Here is an 18,431-nt window from a genome sequence, read left to right as displayed (position 1 = left end):
ATCAATAGATTAAAATACTGTACGCTGTGCTGCATTTAATTCTTGACTGCCTGAAATTGCGGGGGAGGACTGAGAATAACATTTGTCACTCTTCGAGGGCTGAGTGCATTCAGACTTGTGAGCTCCAAGCCAACACGATGCAAAAATAGTCCAGGATGTGACTTAAGTTTTCAAGTGAAAAGCAAAAGGCCAGGGATCGGCGAGGCTCTCTCTGGGCTGGCCGTGTATAAGGACAGAGATAGGCAGCCCCAGCTATCTGCCCCGCTATCAGGCTGACCCGGCACAGTGTGATAACATCTTGGTGCCCCAATGCGAGACGCCTGTATCTTATCGCTCTCCGAAATGATCATTTTCTTTCTATATTGCCACATTTGATTTTTATTTTTTTCCCCTTTCAAAGCCTAGCTTTTAAGGCAGTGCCATTTGCGATGCCGCAGAGAGGTGTGCAGGCCTGTGCTTGTGGTGCAGGGCTGGAGACTGCCCAGCCTCTCCTCTCGGTTGGAGTGAAGCCCTGCGGACTCGGTGACACGCTTTCCTTTGCTTTTTTTCTCTCACATGGATCTCTGCGAAATGTATTGCGTGGAGGGATTCGAAGCCAGAGCAGAAGTTTGCTAGAAGTGGTTTCCACGCAGGAAAAAAAAAAAAAAAACCAACAACAAAACAAAACAAAACAAAAAAAAACACAGATTAGCCAACAACCAACAAATTGAGCAGTGCCTTTGAGTTTCCAGCTGGGGTAGGGAATGGAGTGTCCCTGGTTGCCTCTTGCAATTGTTAATTCATAAAGAAGTACAGTCCCGAAAAATGTTCTCAGCAGCTCTTCCCCCTTTAAAACAGAAATGTCAATGACTGCGTACGGAGGCGTAAAGGCTCAACACCCTATTTCAGCGCCAGCTCTGGCATCTCCCTGCCCCTCAGCCCTGGCTTTTGGGTGCTGAACTCGAGCATCCTCAAGGGCTGCAGGGTGTCGGGGCGAGGGGGTGAGCAGGGACACACACTTCTGCCCGCCCGGCACCTGCCGTGGCCAGGGGATAGCACATTTTGGGATGATTCTGTCGCAGATTGGAGCAGCTTGAAAATAACCCTGGGCTGGGGATGGGAGGGGGGGTATCCCTGCCCGGGGGGCTCTGCGGGCAGCCTGGGCTGCTTCGGGGCTGTGGGGGCTGCACCAACAGGGATGGAGGGGCTCGCACATGCACACGCACACCCCCACATGTGTTTGGGGTGCTGGCCCCAGCCCCGGGGTCCCACCACAGGCAGTTGCCATCAGCAGGGGACAAGGACTGGGCGGGGGGACCAGGGGGCTGGGGCAGGGTGCGGGGTGGCTTCCTTTGTTTGTTTGTTTGCTTGTTTGTTTGTTTCTAAATTCAATTCCTGGAACAAAAGGGGAGGCTGTGCGTAACTAAAGGATCCGTCCGTGCATCCAGAGCTTAGCTCCGGTGGGTCACCCAGGCAGCTCCAGTTGACTGACCGTCCCCTAGGTACGTTTGTGGAGCCACTTCCTTCATTTTGCACACAGGATTACTTTTTTCTTTTCTTTTCTTTTCTTTTCTTTTCTTTTCTTTTCTTTTCTTTTCTTTTCTTTTCTTTTCTTTTCTTTTCTTTTCTTTTCTTTTCTTTTCTTTTCTTTTCTTTTCTTTTCTTTTCTTTTCTTTTTTCTTTTTTTCTTTTCTTTTCTTTTCTTTTCTTTTCTTTTCTTTTCTTTTCTTTTCTTTTCTTTTCTTTTCTTTTCTTTTCTTTTCTTTTCTTTTCTTTTCTTTTCTTTTCTTTTCTTTTCTTTTCTTTTCTTTTCTTTTCTTTTCTCTTTTCTTTTCTTTTTTCCTTTATTTTTCTTTTTTTTCCTTTCCCTTTCACTTCTTGCCTTTTTTTCCTTTTATTTTCTTTCTTCTCCCCCTTTTCTTTTTCCTTCCTTTTTTCTTTTTTTTTTTTTTTTTTTCCTTTTCACCTGTGCTCACACAGTCTAATCTAAACCCCTCTGAAATCAAAGGGATCTTTTTTAATGGCATTTTGGATCAGGCCCTGAGATCTCTGCAGGGAGGAAGGAGAGTGGGGGGAGCAGGATTTACATTTCATGGCTTTTAAAGAATCTGGAGTACAGAGGAGAACAGCTTTCCGAGGCTGAGTTTCCCAAATCTATGTGGATATACGATGGATGGAGCATGGATGTGATTAAGCTTAAAGCCTTTTCTTAAAGAAAGCAAGTAAACTCCCTCTCCTGAAGCCTGAACCCCACTTCTCCAATTTAAAACAAAATGTCTTGCCAAGGCCTTGGTAGTGGGTTGTCACGATGCTGAAATGGATAGAGACAGAATCAGTTTGAGTTGTTGGTATCACTTCTAAAGCTGCGGTGCTCTCCGCTATGAACAACCCCTGCTCTCTCAGGCACTTGGAGCTGTTGCACTGAAACATTAGTGGCAATGAAAATGAACCCGAAAGTGAACCAAATAAGACCTAGTTTTTTTTTTCCTTTCTTTCTTTTTTCTTTTTTTCTGCCTTTTTTTTTCTCCCTCCCCCAAAACTTAACTGTTTCTAAAATCACTGATGAAAGCATTTTAATACGTAGGAAGAGGTGCTGGAACCTGCAGTGCGATTCAGTGTTTTGTGGTGTGGGTTGAACAGATTTTCCTTTCCATAGGGTTTCCTCCTGCAAAGTCATTGTAGAGGAGGGAATACTGTAAGATTAAATCTGTTTAAAATACTATATTCATGTCACACCAGATACAGTCTCCAGACTGTGCACAGTCTTTCAGCTTCCTTTATTGTGAAATCCTTTTAAAATAGCTCAGCATAGAGCAGAAAACTTATTCAAGTATAACTCTCTTGCACCAACTCTGCCAGATAAAATAAAAGGAAGTTATCAGCCCTCTTAAATTAACAAATCTGCTCAGTGTCTCTGGCTGCCTTCCTGCTGTCTTAGTTTCTTAGTCTCTTTCCTTATTAATAAACTGATAGTTTAATAAACCTGCTAAATGAATAAATGCGCCTTGCCGGTGGAAGCGGGTTCCTTCCACTCTGTTTCAGGTCTCCTGTGATGTGGCTGAACTGTTGTGGTTTTAGATAAGGGATGTCCTCATCAAAGGCTAAGCATGATAAAAGCAGGCTGACCACATCACTTTCTCGATGCTCTTCAGGTGTGAGACCTGAATACCTGTTCCTGTCGGCCGAATGCATTAATAACAGGATGGATTCACCACTGGGCATGAAAGCAGAGGTCATCTTGAGGAAAATGACACCAAAGGTCTACAGGAGTCACTGTATTTAAGAGATCCTGGGCCGCATGCCAAGCATCGTGTTTAAAGAAGCGCTGCCCCCCCTCTCCAAAATCCCTGGGAGGGGATCAGCGGCAGGGTGAGGGAGGCAGAGGAGCTGTCACAAAGCAGCAGCTCAGCCCCAGACGTCAGACAAAAGGTTTCCTAGAAAAAAAATGACTGAATGTGGAATTGTCCCCTGAAGGGACCTGGTGCTTCCTGCATGGGGAGCCCTGGGACACGCCGCACCTTCCCGAGTGATGCTGGAAGGGAGAGGGGCAATCCTGCTGGCACAAAACGTGCAGGCGAGTTTTGTAAAAGCTGCAGAGCTGTTCTGGCATTAAATTACTGAAAAAGCGCCTATAGTGCATCTTGCTATTTTTTTTTTTTAATAAAAAACGATCAGGCTCGTGGTTTATCCTCGCTCTGATTATGCTGTACTATTACAATAACTTGATGGAGCCGAAACGTTCCTGCAGGCAGTTTATAGAAAATATATGTACATGCCTGTGTATATATACCCAGGGAGAGAAAGTTAAATATAGGGGACACAACAAAATATCCTTGCTTAAGAAACACAGATTGACTCACTGACTTTCCTCATTTATTGTACAAAGATTCACTCTATGTATGTTGAATTTTTTTTTAAATTAGATTTTAAATATATGTTGACAGTAGGAATTTGTACAGTGTGAACGACCGCAGGGAGAAATGACAGCTCTGTTTTTGTTATTAAAGTACTGTCTGGGAAATAATGGAACGTGTACAGAAATTGATTATTATTTTGCCAATTACATCAGTGTAGCTAATAATAATCATTAAGAAAAAAAATACAAAAAATACATTTTCAGATTTTAGAAGGTAATATTCACTGTGAGGCAAAAATATGTTTTTAAGGTAATTTATTGGTAAAATTCTCCTGTTATTAATGCTAAGTAGAGACCAGATGTGCAAGCTAGAAATGTTTCATTTTAAACTGTTTTAATTTTCTTCTTCACTCACAGACAGTTAATATACAGTACATGAGACTGTCTGAATTTAATTTTGGATTTGAATATAAGAGATCCTATTTGTACAATAGTGGCAAAACAGACATGTTTTACAATGCTAAAAATTCCTTTTAATAATGGCATATTTTAATATATTTACTAAATTAGGTACCCGAGAGAATCTTCTACAACGGTGATGTGAAATTCCCTGTTACCTGAGGTCAAAAAAAAAAAAAGGTATGTTTTCACTTTCATTAGCAATTTCTCGTATTTCGGGAGGGATGGTAATGTCACCGCTTTGTTTCCTGCTGCTCACAGGGAGCTGCGGTCAGAGCCTGGGAGCCACTGGCAGTCTCCCGGTGCAACTTCCAGGCTTTCGGATGAGGCTGGCTTTCAGGTGCCTACAAGAAGCGTTCTGCAGTGATTGGGCTTTGTACTTTTGTCAGGCAGGCAGCTCTCCCATGTCCCACAACTCATATATAATCCTTTGCAAATGTTTTCTTTCTTTTTCTTCAAGCGCTAGCGTTTCAGACATCAGCTATGGGGAATAAGGATGGGTCTTCTGAAGGTCTCCTTCAGATCTTGATGAAAATCATGAGGCTGTGTTAGGCAACTTCTGTACTCCCAATTTACAATAGAGTTTAATTCACAGCACTGCTTTCCTCGTCAAACTCATGTTCATTCAGTCTGTCAACATTGACTAAAAAATATGCCGCTAACAAAAATGTGGGGATTAAATGTTCAGGCCCTTTCCCTGCTAGATTCAAGCAGGCACTTTTTTTTTTTTTTCCTCCACATGGAATCTGATTTTTATTGACCTCAACTGTAAAAAAAATACTAAATGGCTTAAATGAGCTTCAAGGTTGCAATGACAGAGATTCCTGCCTGAATTTTGTTATGAAAACTTCTGTTTTAGTTAAGAATACACCCTACCACACTTTGATCAAACATAATGTACTACTATAAAACAGTATTTTATTAGCTCATGTAATTAGCTTTTATTAAAAAAAAAACATTTAAAATATGAGTGAAAGTGGGGAAGGGGTAGCCAGCACTCTAGACTTTACACTAAATAGGATAGAAAGGAGTTTTTGTTGGTATACAGCCTGCAGAAGTGGGCTCCTCAAGGAGACATTTCATTGAAGGAGCAGCTCCTGTTCATCACCTTCTTTCTCAGTGTAATGGCTGCAATTGCAATAATCTGAGAGGAAGCCTTTCCCGGTTCCTGTAATTTATGTATGTGATTATTAGATATATATAAAGCATATAAGTGATACAAATTCATGTTATCCATATATTAAAAAAAAAAAAAAAAAAAAAAAAAGCTTTTTCCCTGATGTGCACTTGTGATCTCGGGACTTGCTTAACCTGCTGCTCTCTGGGACAATTCATTGCTCCTTCCTTCCAATATTTTGTGGTTACCCTGTCACAGATGATAGGATAAAACAGCAGAAAAATCTGTTACTTTTAAGCAAATAGCTGTCAGGTCTCGGAAGAGTTAACGAACTTTTATGGCAAGGTTCAGACAGATCTGACCCCTATGGTAATATTTCATCTAAGGTTACTGTTGGGAAAGAAATCAAATTTCAGCTGCGAGCATGATTGACAGGTGAAAGCAAGAAAGAGAAAGACATCTGGTCAGATGGGGAATTTGGGAAGGAGAAGGACAATTCAGGGAAGTGTCTCTGTGATATTAGGAATAATAAGCAGAGCTATGAAGACTCCAATACTCCACACTCTCTGGAGGCGTGCTCCATGGAGATATTCATTGCTATTCATGGAGGTGCTTTGATTAAGGGGATTTCAGCCTGCACATTTCTAGTAGTGGACAGTGGTCTCCATGGTCTAACTGACTAACTTGACTACTTTGAACAAATTATGTTATTTCTGGCATACTTTTAGCGTTTCAAGGCAATTCCCTTTACAAATATGACCGGAGCATTTGGCGGGTGCTGGTTAAGACGTCCTCACCATAATTTCCCCCTCGTGTCTAATGGCAGCAGGATTTGCAGCCACTGAGGATACATTGCGGTATTCCTTAAGGCAAGTGTTATTTTCCAAGGGCCATGTGTTGGCCAGTTCCATGTGCAGGACTCCCAGTAGCCGTAGCAAACATCCCTCCTAGTACATACATAACCCCAGGCATGTTTGATACCTATTTTATCCGACTTCAGTGTGTTTTGTTTGGTGCAGAACAGCTTTTCCATCTTCCAACATCCTGGAACCAGCCCGATTATTTCCTGATTGGCGTGATAATGTTGGAAAGCAGAATTTGGTTCTGACACATAAACTACAGCCCAGCTTTCTCTTAAAAATGAAGTGAAGGAGAAGAAATCTGGTGGTTTTTATCACTGTGTGTAACTGTTAATATTTAATTTTTCAAGACAAAGCCGGGGTCTCTGAAGGGCTTAAGTAATGCTCCAAGGGCAGGACGTGGAAATGATGGACCCTAGGATCTAAACTGCTCCCTGCCTCCATCCCAGGTGAAAGAAAAGGTCCTGGCCCCACCACAGCTTTCGTAAAAGCCCCAGTGAATTCACAGGCCCCAGATTTTCACCAGCGTGCGAATGTCCATGGGGCAAGTCATACTAATAAAAAGCAAGATATGAATTTATCAGTCAGTAGCTGTGCTGTGAATTCCCTGGATGGGTGATCCTATCTGGGAGTAGAAGTGGATCCCCCCCAAACCCTCCTCAGTATAGCTTAAGCTGCTTAAAATAAAATAAAATAAAATAAAATAAAATAAAATAAAATAAAATAAAATAAAATAAAATAAAATAAAATAAAATAAAATAAAATAAAATAAAATAAAATAATCCACTTTTACTCTGGAGTAGGAGTGTCCACCCTGGGAATGGGTAGCAGTGCAGTATGTTTTACTGCATAATTCCCCCATCTGGATGAGCCCTAAAACTAAGGAAAGAACAAGGAGCAGTAAAGAACAGAAATATATTTTCTGTTCCCTTTTCAGTTTACCTCTAAGACCTTTCACACAAGGGAAATCACGGCAATCTTAAAGTATATATTTGCTTACTTTTCACTGCTATTCCTACATGCGCACATGCATTTTTAAAAGAGATTTGTGTTTTGTACAAGACCTTTTGCTTTCTCATGTTTTTCAAGTGTATTTTTGATGTACAACCAAATCTGACTGTTGTTTGTGGCATCATATTTCATTTCATGGCCACAGCCTATGATGTCAAGCTGCCTGATGTCCCTACAAGTATACCCCAAGTTTTATTCTAAGACCATATATCTGATAAAATTGAAAATTAAAGCCAAGAACTGTAAAAACAATCATGTTTCTTTGTGTATGAGTGAGTTATTTTTAACTTCCCATTGTTGAGTTAGCCGTCCCTTTAAAATGTCTTTATGTTTTGAGCTTGATATCAAGATAACTTCCATGAAATATTATTGGCAAGTTTCCCATTGCAGTCAATGGGAGCCTTGTACGTATTTTTCAAGCAGATGTGCTATATTAAGTCTAAATGAGAATCTTTTATTTCGAATGGGAGGCAACATGCTGTTCTTGCCAAGAAATTGATAGTAACATATCTCCCTTCATTTTCTCTTCCCAAACATATTCTGTACAATTTACTGGTCATTTTACATAAGTAAAAAAACTGTTTTCTAGTATTTAAAAACAAACAAATAAACAACTGAAAAAAAAAGAGAGAGAGAAAAAAGAAGAAACTTTCACAATGTCTCACACTCCTTTCTAGCTTATTCCTGAGAATATGAATTATCAAAACATCCTGAGTCTTCATGAGCAAAGAGAAAGTTGTGTGTGACATATCTGACAGTTTTTACTCCCACCAAATTCCCAGTAAAATCAATTTAATAGTTTTCCCTGTTTTTAAAATAAACTCTAAAATATTTTTCCACTGATGTGGCTTTAGCTTTTGTTTAATTCTAATAGAGGATTTTAAGTTAACTGCTACAAAAACTGAAATATTTTTAAAACTTCTCTTTTGGATTTCCTAATTTGTGCCACTTATGAAATGACTCACACTGTACCAAAATACGGGAGATTGATGAGACAGGAAAAGTACTGATTTAACGTCCCATGTGTAAAATTACTTCTCAGGCTTCCACATATAGTCCTGATGTTTAGAGTGCAGAAATTGAGAGCTGGGAGTTACAGCCTGACTCACTTGTGAGACTTTGACCCAGTTCTTTGATTCTAGATTCAGCAAAATACTGCAGCACTTTAAACTTGTTATCTTAGGTGTCTTCTAAAGGTCTGTTACCGTTGATCTCTTTATATCTCAGTTTACACAGTTATAAACCCGGATAATTAATTCTTACCTTCTAGGCTTCTGTGAGAGTTAAAAAATAGCTGCAATGGAAGCCTTCTAATGAAGGCCAGTGTGGTGGAGTGCTCGCCATTCGCCTTACTTCATGTCCTAGGGCAAGAAATGCACGGGGCAGCCACCGGCACAAGCCCCATCTACCGCTCCCAGGATGGGGGGACAGGTCCTCCCACAGTGACACTTGTGATGTCTGTAGGACCTAGGACTTCTGTCAGAGTGAGAAACCCCTCCACAGGTCAGGCACTCTGGGAGCAGGTGATTTTCTGAATGAAACACAACTCATTTGGATCAGTCAAAATGTAAGCAAATCATGGTTCAGTTATGTGCCCCTCTCTCCCCCCCCCAAAAAAAAAAAATAATATACATCCTAAAAAAATCCTATATGCACACGCATACAGACATATACGGAATAACTGCTGTGCACCTGCAAGGTATGTAAAGGTCCCATTTGTCCTCGTAATTCCTCAGTGCCATTACATTCATTTCCCAAGGTTCAAGCCATTATCATTCAGCAGCGGTGCAGCCTTGCTTTTCTTTAGTCCCCATGTTATTAGTCTCCCTCCTACTCTCTAACCCCCCGATCTGTAATGGAATCCTCAGCTCTAAATTTGCTGGTCATAAAGATTTTTGCTTGAAATGTTCCAAAAATGCTGGGGGGTGGGAGGGTGGGGGGAGATAAATAAATAAATAAGAAAGCCTATGAGCAACACGCTGTGCCATGCTCGAGCATTGCACTTCTCCAGGAAAGATAATAAAGATATTAGCACTCATATAATTTCAGATAGGAAATGAAACCAGACATGAAAGAAACACTAGCTCCAGCTGTTGAGTGGGAATCAAACTAGCTCTGGGAATTACAGGTACTGTCACTGGAGACAGCCCGACTTCTGAGAAATGACCTCAGGTGTAGGAGCTTGCTGTGGCCCCTTGCAGATATTAACACCTAATTAACAATCTGCAAGAGCATCCTACATCTTAATCACCAGTGAGGTGAGAATGACAACCGAAAGAGTAGAAGGAGAAGGGGAATGGTAATTTTTCCTCTGCACGCATCATCTAATAACCATGGTTATTCAGATGCAGCTAAATGCGATTTCCTTTTAGTCATTTCTGTCTATTGGAAGGCACAGTAAGTTCATTTGCTAGCAGGTAGGCAGCGGAGGTGAGAATTGAATTGATCTGAGATATTCTGAAAAATTGACCCAGAGGTCATTCGTAGTTTAAATTGGGAAGCAAGACTGAGTTTATGTCTTCCCTTTCTTCTTTCCCCTCTGCCTGCTCCCCCTTCTTTTTGTGTTTCCAGGCATGTTATTCTGTATTGTGTAATTATTTAAACATACTCTGGTGGTGGGGAACCTTGTTCTCTCAAAGTTAATCAAAATAAAGAGAGCTTTTGTTAGCAGTGATAGGTAATTAAATAGCTGGCTTCATGTTGTGCAGAGGTATTGTGCTGGCTTATTGACATCTGAGAGCTGGGCTCCCCAGCCCTTCTGCACACAAACAAGCTTGCCGAAGTCACCGAGATTAAGGCCTGGGCTAAATTAAGCAAATTTGCTCCGCATGCTGTGCTGCACCACCGATATTCCCTTGGCACAAATTCCTGGCAGCTGGGATGCTTGGCAGGACTGCGGAGCAGGGACCGGCCCTGGCTCCGGGGATGTTGAGCGCTGCAGGAGCACGGTGAGAGGCAGTGTGAATGGCTAGGTGGGGATGAGAGGTTGGGTCCGACATCGGGACAGGACTGGGCAGAAGCTGGTTTGGGTCTCCTGTGAAGGAGGGCTGCTTTCCGGGAGGCTGGATTTTAACAGGAGAAAATCACATTGATTTTTTTTTTCTGTGTGCCTGTTACTTTCTGTCTGTCATTTTAACCAGGAACAGTCGTAAGCGTGGATGAGAACAACCCACTTTTCCCATCTTCAACTGTGATACAGACAACTAGGGCCACGGTCTGCTCCTATTTACGTGGTGTAAGTGGTCAGGAGTGTAGGGAAGCTGACGGCAAGGCTCCGGGCTTAAAGCCATGCCAGAAAGCCGGTGCTGTAGCAATCAAGCAAGAAACAATGGGCCAGATTTGCTCGGTCAAAGGCGAGAGCAGCTCTCTTGTGCTCCACGGAGGCACTCCTTGGCTGGGCGAGTGAGTTGAGAAGAGAGGCAGGCAGGGATCAGGGAGCAAGGATTGTACACAGGTACACACTGCAGACCTTATTCGGCATCTGCCCTACCTGCAGCACTGCTTCTCCATGCTCAGGAGGGATCTATTTCCATATCACTCAGACCCAAATTATACTCTAATAAGGAGAGAAAGGAAAAGCGTAGAACACATTATATTAACCACACGGCTTTTGTGGAAACTCCCATCATTTTCTTTCCAAAGACATGAGATAATCTCTGTGTTTTCTGTTACGCTCATTTCTCCAACTCTTTTAGCTTTGTTTTCACATGTTGGCCTTGCGCTAAAAAATCTAACTTGACATCTTGTGTCTTCTCAGCTAAAAAGGTATCAGTTCCTGGACTTAATGTCAGCTGTTCCCAGATCAAAGCCAAGAAACATAAAAGTTGACATATATTATTTATTTCATGGTTTACATCAATGATGTTTCTCTCTACCCTTTTTTGTTATTATTGCTGATGTTTTGCCCATAATGTTGTGCTCGCTGCTCAAAAGTGTTTGTCCCCTACAGACAAATATTCATATTAATGTAATCCATCAGCAGTTAACAAATGCCAGCTCACTTCGGCATTTCCCGCACACCCAAGACTCCCATTGTTTTTGCAGGAATATTTGGGTGTGAGAAGAATGCAGGATCAGGCCCCTGGGTGGTGATTTTGGAGCTGGCGACTCTCTCCTCCAGTCCAAGCAATGCCCTGGGTCGGCTGGAGGAGCAGCTCAGCTGGCTGGCGCAGGGAGTGGGAGATGGTGCATTCCCTCCTTGCATTGTGAGTGCTGCAGAGGCGAGAAAAATGCCAGGCTTTGAGGGGAGCAAAAGCTCAAATAAAAACTCTTTTTTCTTTCTTTTTTTTTTTTTTTCTCTTTTCATTTTTTTCCCTTTGTTCCTACCTTTCTCTATCCTTCTCGCCTGCCTTTGGAGTTCAGAGCAAGCCACTCAGTGTCTGGCTCAGGGTTGTAGTCAGAAAATCGTGAGATTGGCCAGAAATGCCTGTGCATCCCTCTTACCACTCCAGATAGTGTAAAACTTTCCTTTTTGTTTTCTCTTTGTCAACAACTGTCGCAGGTTTTGCTTCTTGAGTTGCAGAATCAGACAAAGCGCTGAGTCTGATTTTGCCCCCTACCCTCCCACAAGCTATTTTTTTTTTTTGCAATGAAAATAATAACGGTTAAGAAAGATCCTTGGGATTTTTGTTGTTGTTGTTTGTTTACTTTGGTTTTATTCAAAAGCTTGCTGACAATTGTCAAATGTTCATTCTAGCAAAGAAGTGCTCTGAGGGTAGAGCCCCTCTATACAGCTGACAGGAGTCATTTGCAGCTCTCCTTAGAGCTCAGCTATTCGGAGAATGTGTGTCACTTTACTGTTTCTTTAAAATTTAATTGGGATCAGGCAATCGAGTGTCTCCAAATTTTTGCCTCTTCAGGCTGGCAATAAAGCCACTTATAATTTATAATCAAAGTTTGGTATCGTTAAACTAAACTGTAAAACCGACTTCAGGGTTTCAGTTGTAAAATAAATATACGATAAATATTGCAATGGGGCTTGAGTAGCACAGCTAACAACAGCACAGTGATTGCATATATATCTGTGTGTGTGTGTGCATGTACATACAGTTCCAAAGGTAAGATCTAAATAACAGATAACTGGATGTATTCTTTCATGGTGGAACTGAAACTAAGATAGATTTATAGCCCAAGTAGTTATTTTAAATGCAAAATGAAGTGTTAATTTATTAAAGTCATTTATGCATCTACATTATTTTTATGTCTTTATTTATATTTTTCTGTACTATGGAGCACTGTAGTATTCATCCTGGGTTTTTCTGTCTGTTGACTGTAGCAATCCTTTGCTTAGATTTTTTTTCTAACAAGGCAGCTCATTTAGAAAGAAATGTTTATGTGAAGTGCTTGTCAGTTGGCATTTTTACTGGTGTGCTAACCCAAAGGTAAAATATAAAGGCACGTCTTTTCCTTGCTGGCTTGTTGCTACTAGAAGGGTTCCTCCCTTGTTAGCTTGATAAATAATTTTACTAGCGGGAATCTGCTGAATTTTTATGCTTGCTGTCTATTTTCTGCTTGCTGCAAATAAATTCCAGCACTCAGAGGGCACTAAAACCCCAAACACATGGTATTTTCCCATTTTGTTGCTGGTTGCCTAAAATATTTATTTCATCTTGTGTTTTTAATTAAATCTTTAAAAAAAATAAAAAAAAATAAAAAAAGAAAGAAAAGGAAAAATCCCTTAAAATTTTCAATTATTTCCAAATGAAAGTTTTAGTCCAGATTATATTTAATGTAAAGTCTTGAATTTAAATAACACGGTATCACAGGTAAACTAAATGGGCAGTGTTAAATCAGTCATCGCTCCAACTACCTAATGGTTTTCAGATTAAGTGTGAGGATTATTTATTGACATATGATCAGGTCAAGCATTCCTTATAATTTATTATATACTAGTTTTCCCAGCTTGCAATCAAGAAAGCTAATTAAATTTGTGAAATAAATACTCTACTTCGGAGAGAAAATGCACCAAAAAGCTTTACGTTATACATTGCCATAATATATACAGCAGAAAAAAGTTTGAAAGAAATTAATCTGGAGAGGCTAAAGTAGAAGAGGCATTGGTTTACTTTTCTTTTTTGTTGTTGTTGTTGTTGTTTTTTTGTTTTGTTTTTGTTTTTTTAAGGACTATTTTGCAGTTACTGAAGCTTTACAAAATTTAAAATTCAATTTAATCCAAGCAAGCAAGAACCTACCAGGAAGCCTCTCCTTCGCACATGGCAAACTGGGTGCTGGTGGGCGCGCAGCACTGGTGCGTGTCTGGAGGCTCGCTTTTTGGTACAGCAGGTCACTGCTTAGCATCCCACTTCCCTGAGTTTGGGGGGCTTTGCAGACTCGGGCACATTTTGGAGCTGTCTTTTCTCTTTTGGGATGTAGACGTGCAAAGGCAGCTTTTGCAAGGTTTTTTGTTTAGTAATGCTGGTGTTTAGATTTGCCTGAGACTCTTGTGCATGCTGATGGCAGAAGGTCTGACCTTGTGCTCATAACAGGATCCCCATGGCTCCTGGGGGGCAGTCCTAAATCTCCACTCACAGATGCCCCCAGCATCATGCCCTCTCCCCTCTGCACATTTCACGAGGTGAGCAGTTACTTGACCTGGTGTATTGGCCCAGATACAGGGATGAAAGAAAAGGGTGGTAAAAATCTTATCCCTTCCACCACCTAGAGTGACATTTCTGTGCTTGATGTCACATCTGGGCATTGTGGCCTTGCTGCATTTCCCTGTACACAAATGGGAGACATGAGCACCTTCAGCAGAAGAGCAAAGCACTGGTCTCATCCCTGCTGAGAGAAGCCAGGCATCACGTCCTGCTCAGTAATTCCCCCAAACAGCAGAGCCACATACCCATGAAGATGCCAGGAAAATCCACCAAAATTTTTAGAATTATTTGCATATTTTTAGCACAATTCATCTCAAAGCAATCCTCCAACTTTGACCCAAATTCTTGCATTCTTACACCAACCACCCTGCCATCTGTGTACTAATTAGCATAAGAAGTAGGTGACTGATCAGAACAGTGGAGATGGATGCTGTGGTCTGGCTGCCCTGCGGACACCAGTCTTTTTGTTTACATGAGCGCAACCCAGATCAAGTAAACGGGAAGGAATAATGCGCCAGCACTGAATAGATAAGGGAAAACCTTGGGCAGTGGGGAAAATTACCCTTGGGGGCTCCGCTGTATAAAATCATAAATGAAACAGGGTTGCAAGAAATCTCGAGAGGCTATGTAATCCGTCCCTGCACCGTGAGGCAGGGTCAGACAAGCTGCATTATCCCTGACAGATATTTGCATAGCCTGGCTTTGAAGACCCCCCTGGAGAGCGCGCAGCCTCCCCGGAGGCTCCCTCACAGACCTTGGCTCCTGTCGCTGCTCAGAAACCTTTCCCCTTGTCTAACCAGAGGAGCTTTCCTGTGGTGCAGGTCCCTTACGCCTTGTCCTGGTCACCCAGAACACCGTACGCCTTTCCTCTTTACACTGACCCTTAGCATATTTGACGGCTGTTGTTATGGCTTGCTGCAGCCTCCTTTTCTCTAGACTAAACAACACCAGGCTTTTTGGTCTTTTTTCATAGGTTATGGTCATGCCTTTGCTATTTAATATCTCCTCTGAAGAGTCCACATACAGTAAACTTGCTGGAATTCAATTTACCTGTGCTGAAAAGGACTGTTAGGATGCTGCCTGGAGGCTTTACAACATCTGAAAGGGGAATAATTTAATTCTTACACTGATAATTTTTCTTCTGCGGGATGGAGGGCAGGGAGCGTTTCTTTACCTATGTGCGTTAACCACAGTCTTCCCATGAGTTTACCCCTGTAACAGGAATGCATTAGTACAATGTACAGCCAGAACTTACTGACAGACATTGGGAAATGTGTTTTAAATAGTGGTAAATTATAACTTTGATGTTTTGTAATTTCATGTACAAAAAAGAAGGGGAGATAGGATGCAGCCTCTTCATAGTTGCAGGTACACGTCCAAGGTGCTACTTGGAGATTGTGTCGTGAGTTTCACTGGTTTCATTAGCAGCTCAGGTGGCATTGTCAATCAGATCTAGCATTTCAAAAGCTGCCAGCTTCACTGTAGCTTTGGGTAGATCCTGTTTCTTCTTTGTGGCAGAAGGAAGTTCTCCCCAAATGCCACCGGTGATGTTGGGCCAAAGAATATTTTTCAGCCATCTGCACAGACCTAGGTTTTGCTGTAGGCTCTTTGTTGCTTTTTTTTAAAAAATGCTGGAGGTGACATTAGGGCCTGTTCAAGGAATATTCACTTTGTTCCTTGGAAAAATGAGAGGAAATGGAGCCTGCTAATTCTGCTTTCCTCATTGTCTTCTGGTGCCGTGCCTGGGAGTTTTGTAAGGAGTTGCCCTGGAACAAAACAAAGGTATTTACTTGCAAGAAAATATTTCCCAGCAGCTTTTCTTCTATGAATCCCACTGAAAGTCATTTAATCCAAAAGTATAAAATTCATGTACACACTGAAAATATATGCTGAATCAGAAAAAAGCAACTAACAGGTAGACGTTTTAGCCCAAGCATTTCAGACCTCTAAAGAAAGATCTGACTGAGAAATATTGGTGGAGCTCAGTTCTGTAGGAAGTAAAATGGTGGTGACCTTGCTGAGCCATTGGCTCAAATCAGAGATGTAGCAGAAGTGAAAATATATGCTTCCTTCTCTAAAGAATGGAACTGAGGACCCGATTATACTATGGGGAAGAAGAGAGAAAAAATGTATTGTCTTCCTTTAAGTAGTTCATTTTTCTTTACAAAGTGATTAATGCATTACTATAGCAAATTTATTGTATAGCCTGATTACCATTGCATAATAAATCTAAACAACTGTGACTGTCATGGTGATAAGGCTGGCATGATTTTTTCTCTCTTAAAAAGGGTTTATAAGTTAAGCTTAACTTTCAGCTTTCTGCATTTCTGGGATAAAATTTATTTTGGCCATTATAGCTCTATCTGTTAGAAACTGCACCAAAAGGAAATAAGTTTCTCAAAAGGGTGGTATATTACTGGGAGAGTTTCACCTTCATTCAGTTTGCAAAAGAAACTGAGCATCAGCATTAAAATGAAAATGGAGTTCAGGAGAAAATAGTAACTCGGTTGCTGAACAACAACAAAAAAAAAAAAAAAAAAAAGAAGTTGTAACATTTAAAAGGGACTTTTCAAATATCAAGGATGGACAACCCAATTAAATTAACTGCATTGTATTCACAGCCGTTAACACCTTGGGCTCAGCTTTTCTCAGGCTACCAGAGTTGGCTGAGGCCTTGTCTATGCCTGGAGGAGACTTGCAGGGAGCTGTGGGAAGAAGTGCTTGTGACTAATTAGAGCTATTTTCTCTGAATCCTGGGGAAATTGGTACTCCAGCTTTAGTGCTGTGAACGTGTTGAACTGATAGCCTGAGCAAGCACTTGACTCAGAAAGGTTCTCTTGGCCATGTGGCATTACCTGTTGCTCAGGCTCCACTCAACCCTATCAGATTGGACATACAGATCAGCTGTTTCTTTCTTTTTCCTTTCTTCTCTCTTCATTTTCCATTTTTCATTTTGTAATAAGGTGATACACATACATGAAGGTGGAAAAGGTGACAGTCTCTTCTCTATCCTTTGAAAACTCTGTGTTACTTTACAAAGGAGGTATCTCCATCTCCAGTCTCTAAAGACTTCTTGCCTCACTGACTTCATGAGTTCATGAGTGTATTCTTCATGGCCAAGGTAGGAAGTGATCCCACATGGTGGTGTTGAGGTGGCTGGAAGACCTCTTTCACATTCCAGTACCTGAGTGACACCATGTCCTCAAAGCTTGGTTTGGGCTGGCAATACGGGGGTTGGGATGGATTTTTGGGGGAACTGAAATCAGTCTAAATTTTATGCAGGCATTCAAGGGCTCACGCACTTTTTTCTTCCCCCCCCCCCCCCCCCGTGTATATTGAACGTCTTAAAAATAAAGCAGAATGTTTCAAAAAGTAAGATAGATGTGTCTGTTCAAATAGGCATTGCACTTAGAATTGGTGCCTCTAGTTGTTAACCAGAATCCTTGTTTAACATCCTCATTAAGAACTGTGACTTGCCACCAGTTTTATGAAGATCAACTCATTTACTTTTAAAGTAAATTAAAGCAAATATCTCTGTGGCGACAAGTCAATAAAACAATGGAAGGCTCAAGTTTTTCAATCACCCAACATCTGTTCCTTGTTGGGCTGTAGATGTAAATGCCCTGGGTACAGCAGTAGGTGAAAGAGTGAGAGACAATATCTGTGCTGTTGTTTTTATTTCGTTTTTATTTTTTTTCTTTTTTCCAAATAGCACTGTAAGCACTGTCCATTTGTGGAAGGGTAATTCTGTAGTTTCCTGTGACAGCACATTCAGAGCTTCATTGACATGGGAGCAGTGGCAGGTGATGGCTCTGACTCCGAGTGTTGTTGCTGGAAGCACTGTAAGCTGTTGCAGAGTGATGTACGTGGTGAGCCGCTTCTCAGAAGCCCAGTCAGCACAAACGAGATCCCCGTCTTCTGTCCGAGCCACCCACACCACCAGCAAGCACCTTTGAAGCAGAGGGTACATGGATGCTTTGTGTGCAGTGGTGGGAACTAGGTTGTACAAAACCTCATTGAAACCACTTCCACACTGTACCCACGCTCAACCTGTTTGTCTTGAAACATCGTCTCAGAGAGAAGGCAGCAGATGAAAAACAAAGTATTAGACCCATTTTGCGTTTCAACAAGTGCAGGATGCAAACTGCAAAGTGTTTGTTTTACATGTTCTGGAGGATTTGGCATTTCATGGTGTGAGAATTGGCTCCCTGCTGTGCGAAGTATTTCAGTGTGGATTTGCGCTGTGTGGGAAACGCTGGCATAGTGGAAAAGAGAGGGGGAAGCTCTGCTGGGAAAGCAAGAGGGGGCTGGATATTATTCACTTGGGGCAAAAGCCTGTCCTATCTCAAGGGGATGATTTTGAATGAATGATGGTTTTGATGGGTAGAATTGACTTTTGGAGTGGTAGAGGAGGACAGGAAGTCGTTACTGGATGCGTGTAGAAATGAGGGATCTCAGATAATTTTAGAGACGTAAAAAAGTTCAGCTAAAGTCCAGAGATTTTTCTGGCTCAGACAATCCCACCCTTTGAAATGCTCCCAGACATATGGTTA

General features: G+C 41.5%; 1 protein-coding gene across 5 annotated transcripts in view; it reads left to right on the top strand.

The window, feature by feature from the left end:
* Positions 1-18,431, top strand: part of MAF (MAF bZIP transcription factor) — a 178,445-nt gene that overhangs the window by 7,792 nt on the left and 152,222 nt on the right. For 2 of the 5 annotated variants that reach the window (XM_082770298.1, XM_082770302.1), the window contains exon 2: positions 4,406-4,474. The exons of 1 other annotated variant lie outside the window; for it this stretch is intronic. In XM_082770298.1, the coding sequence (XP_082626424.1) occupies positions 4,406-4,439 (34 nt within the window). In that variant the 3' untranslated portion in view covers positions 4,440-4,474. Of the gene's footprint in view, positions 1-1,386; positions 1,482-4,405; positions 4,475-11,326; positions 11,342-18,431 lie in introns of those variants that run through there. 2 more of the 5 variants (XR_014318366.1, XM_082770299.1) reach the window with 2 other exon arrangements.

The sequence above is a fragment of the Aythya marila genome (assembly GCF_965140915.1).
Source record: "Aythya marila genome assembly, chromosome: 12".
In the NCBI taxonomy this organism is placed as follows: domain Eukaryota; kingdom Metazoa; phylum Chordata; class Aves; order Anseriformes; family Anatidae; genus Aythya; species Aythya marila.
Note: the sequence above shows the minus strand (reverse complement) of the source record. Positions and strands in the feature narration are given on the sequence as shown.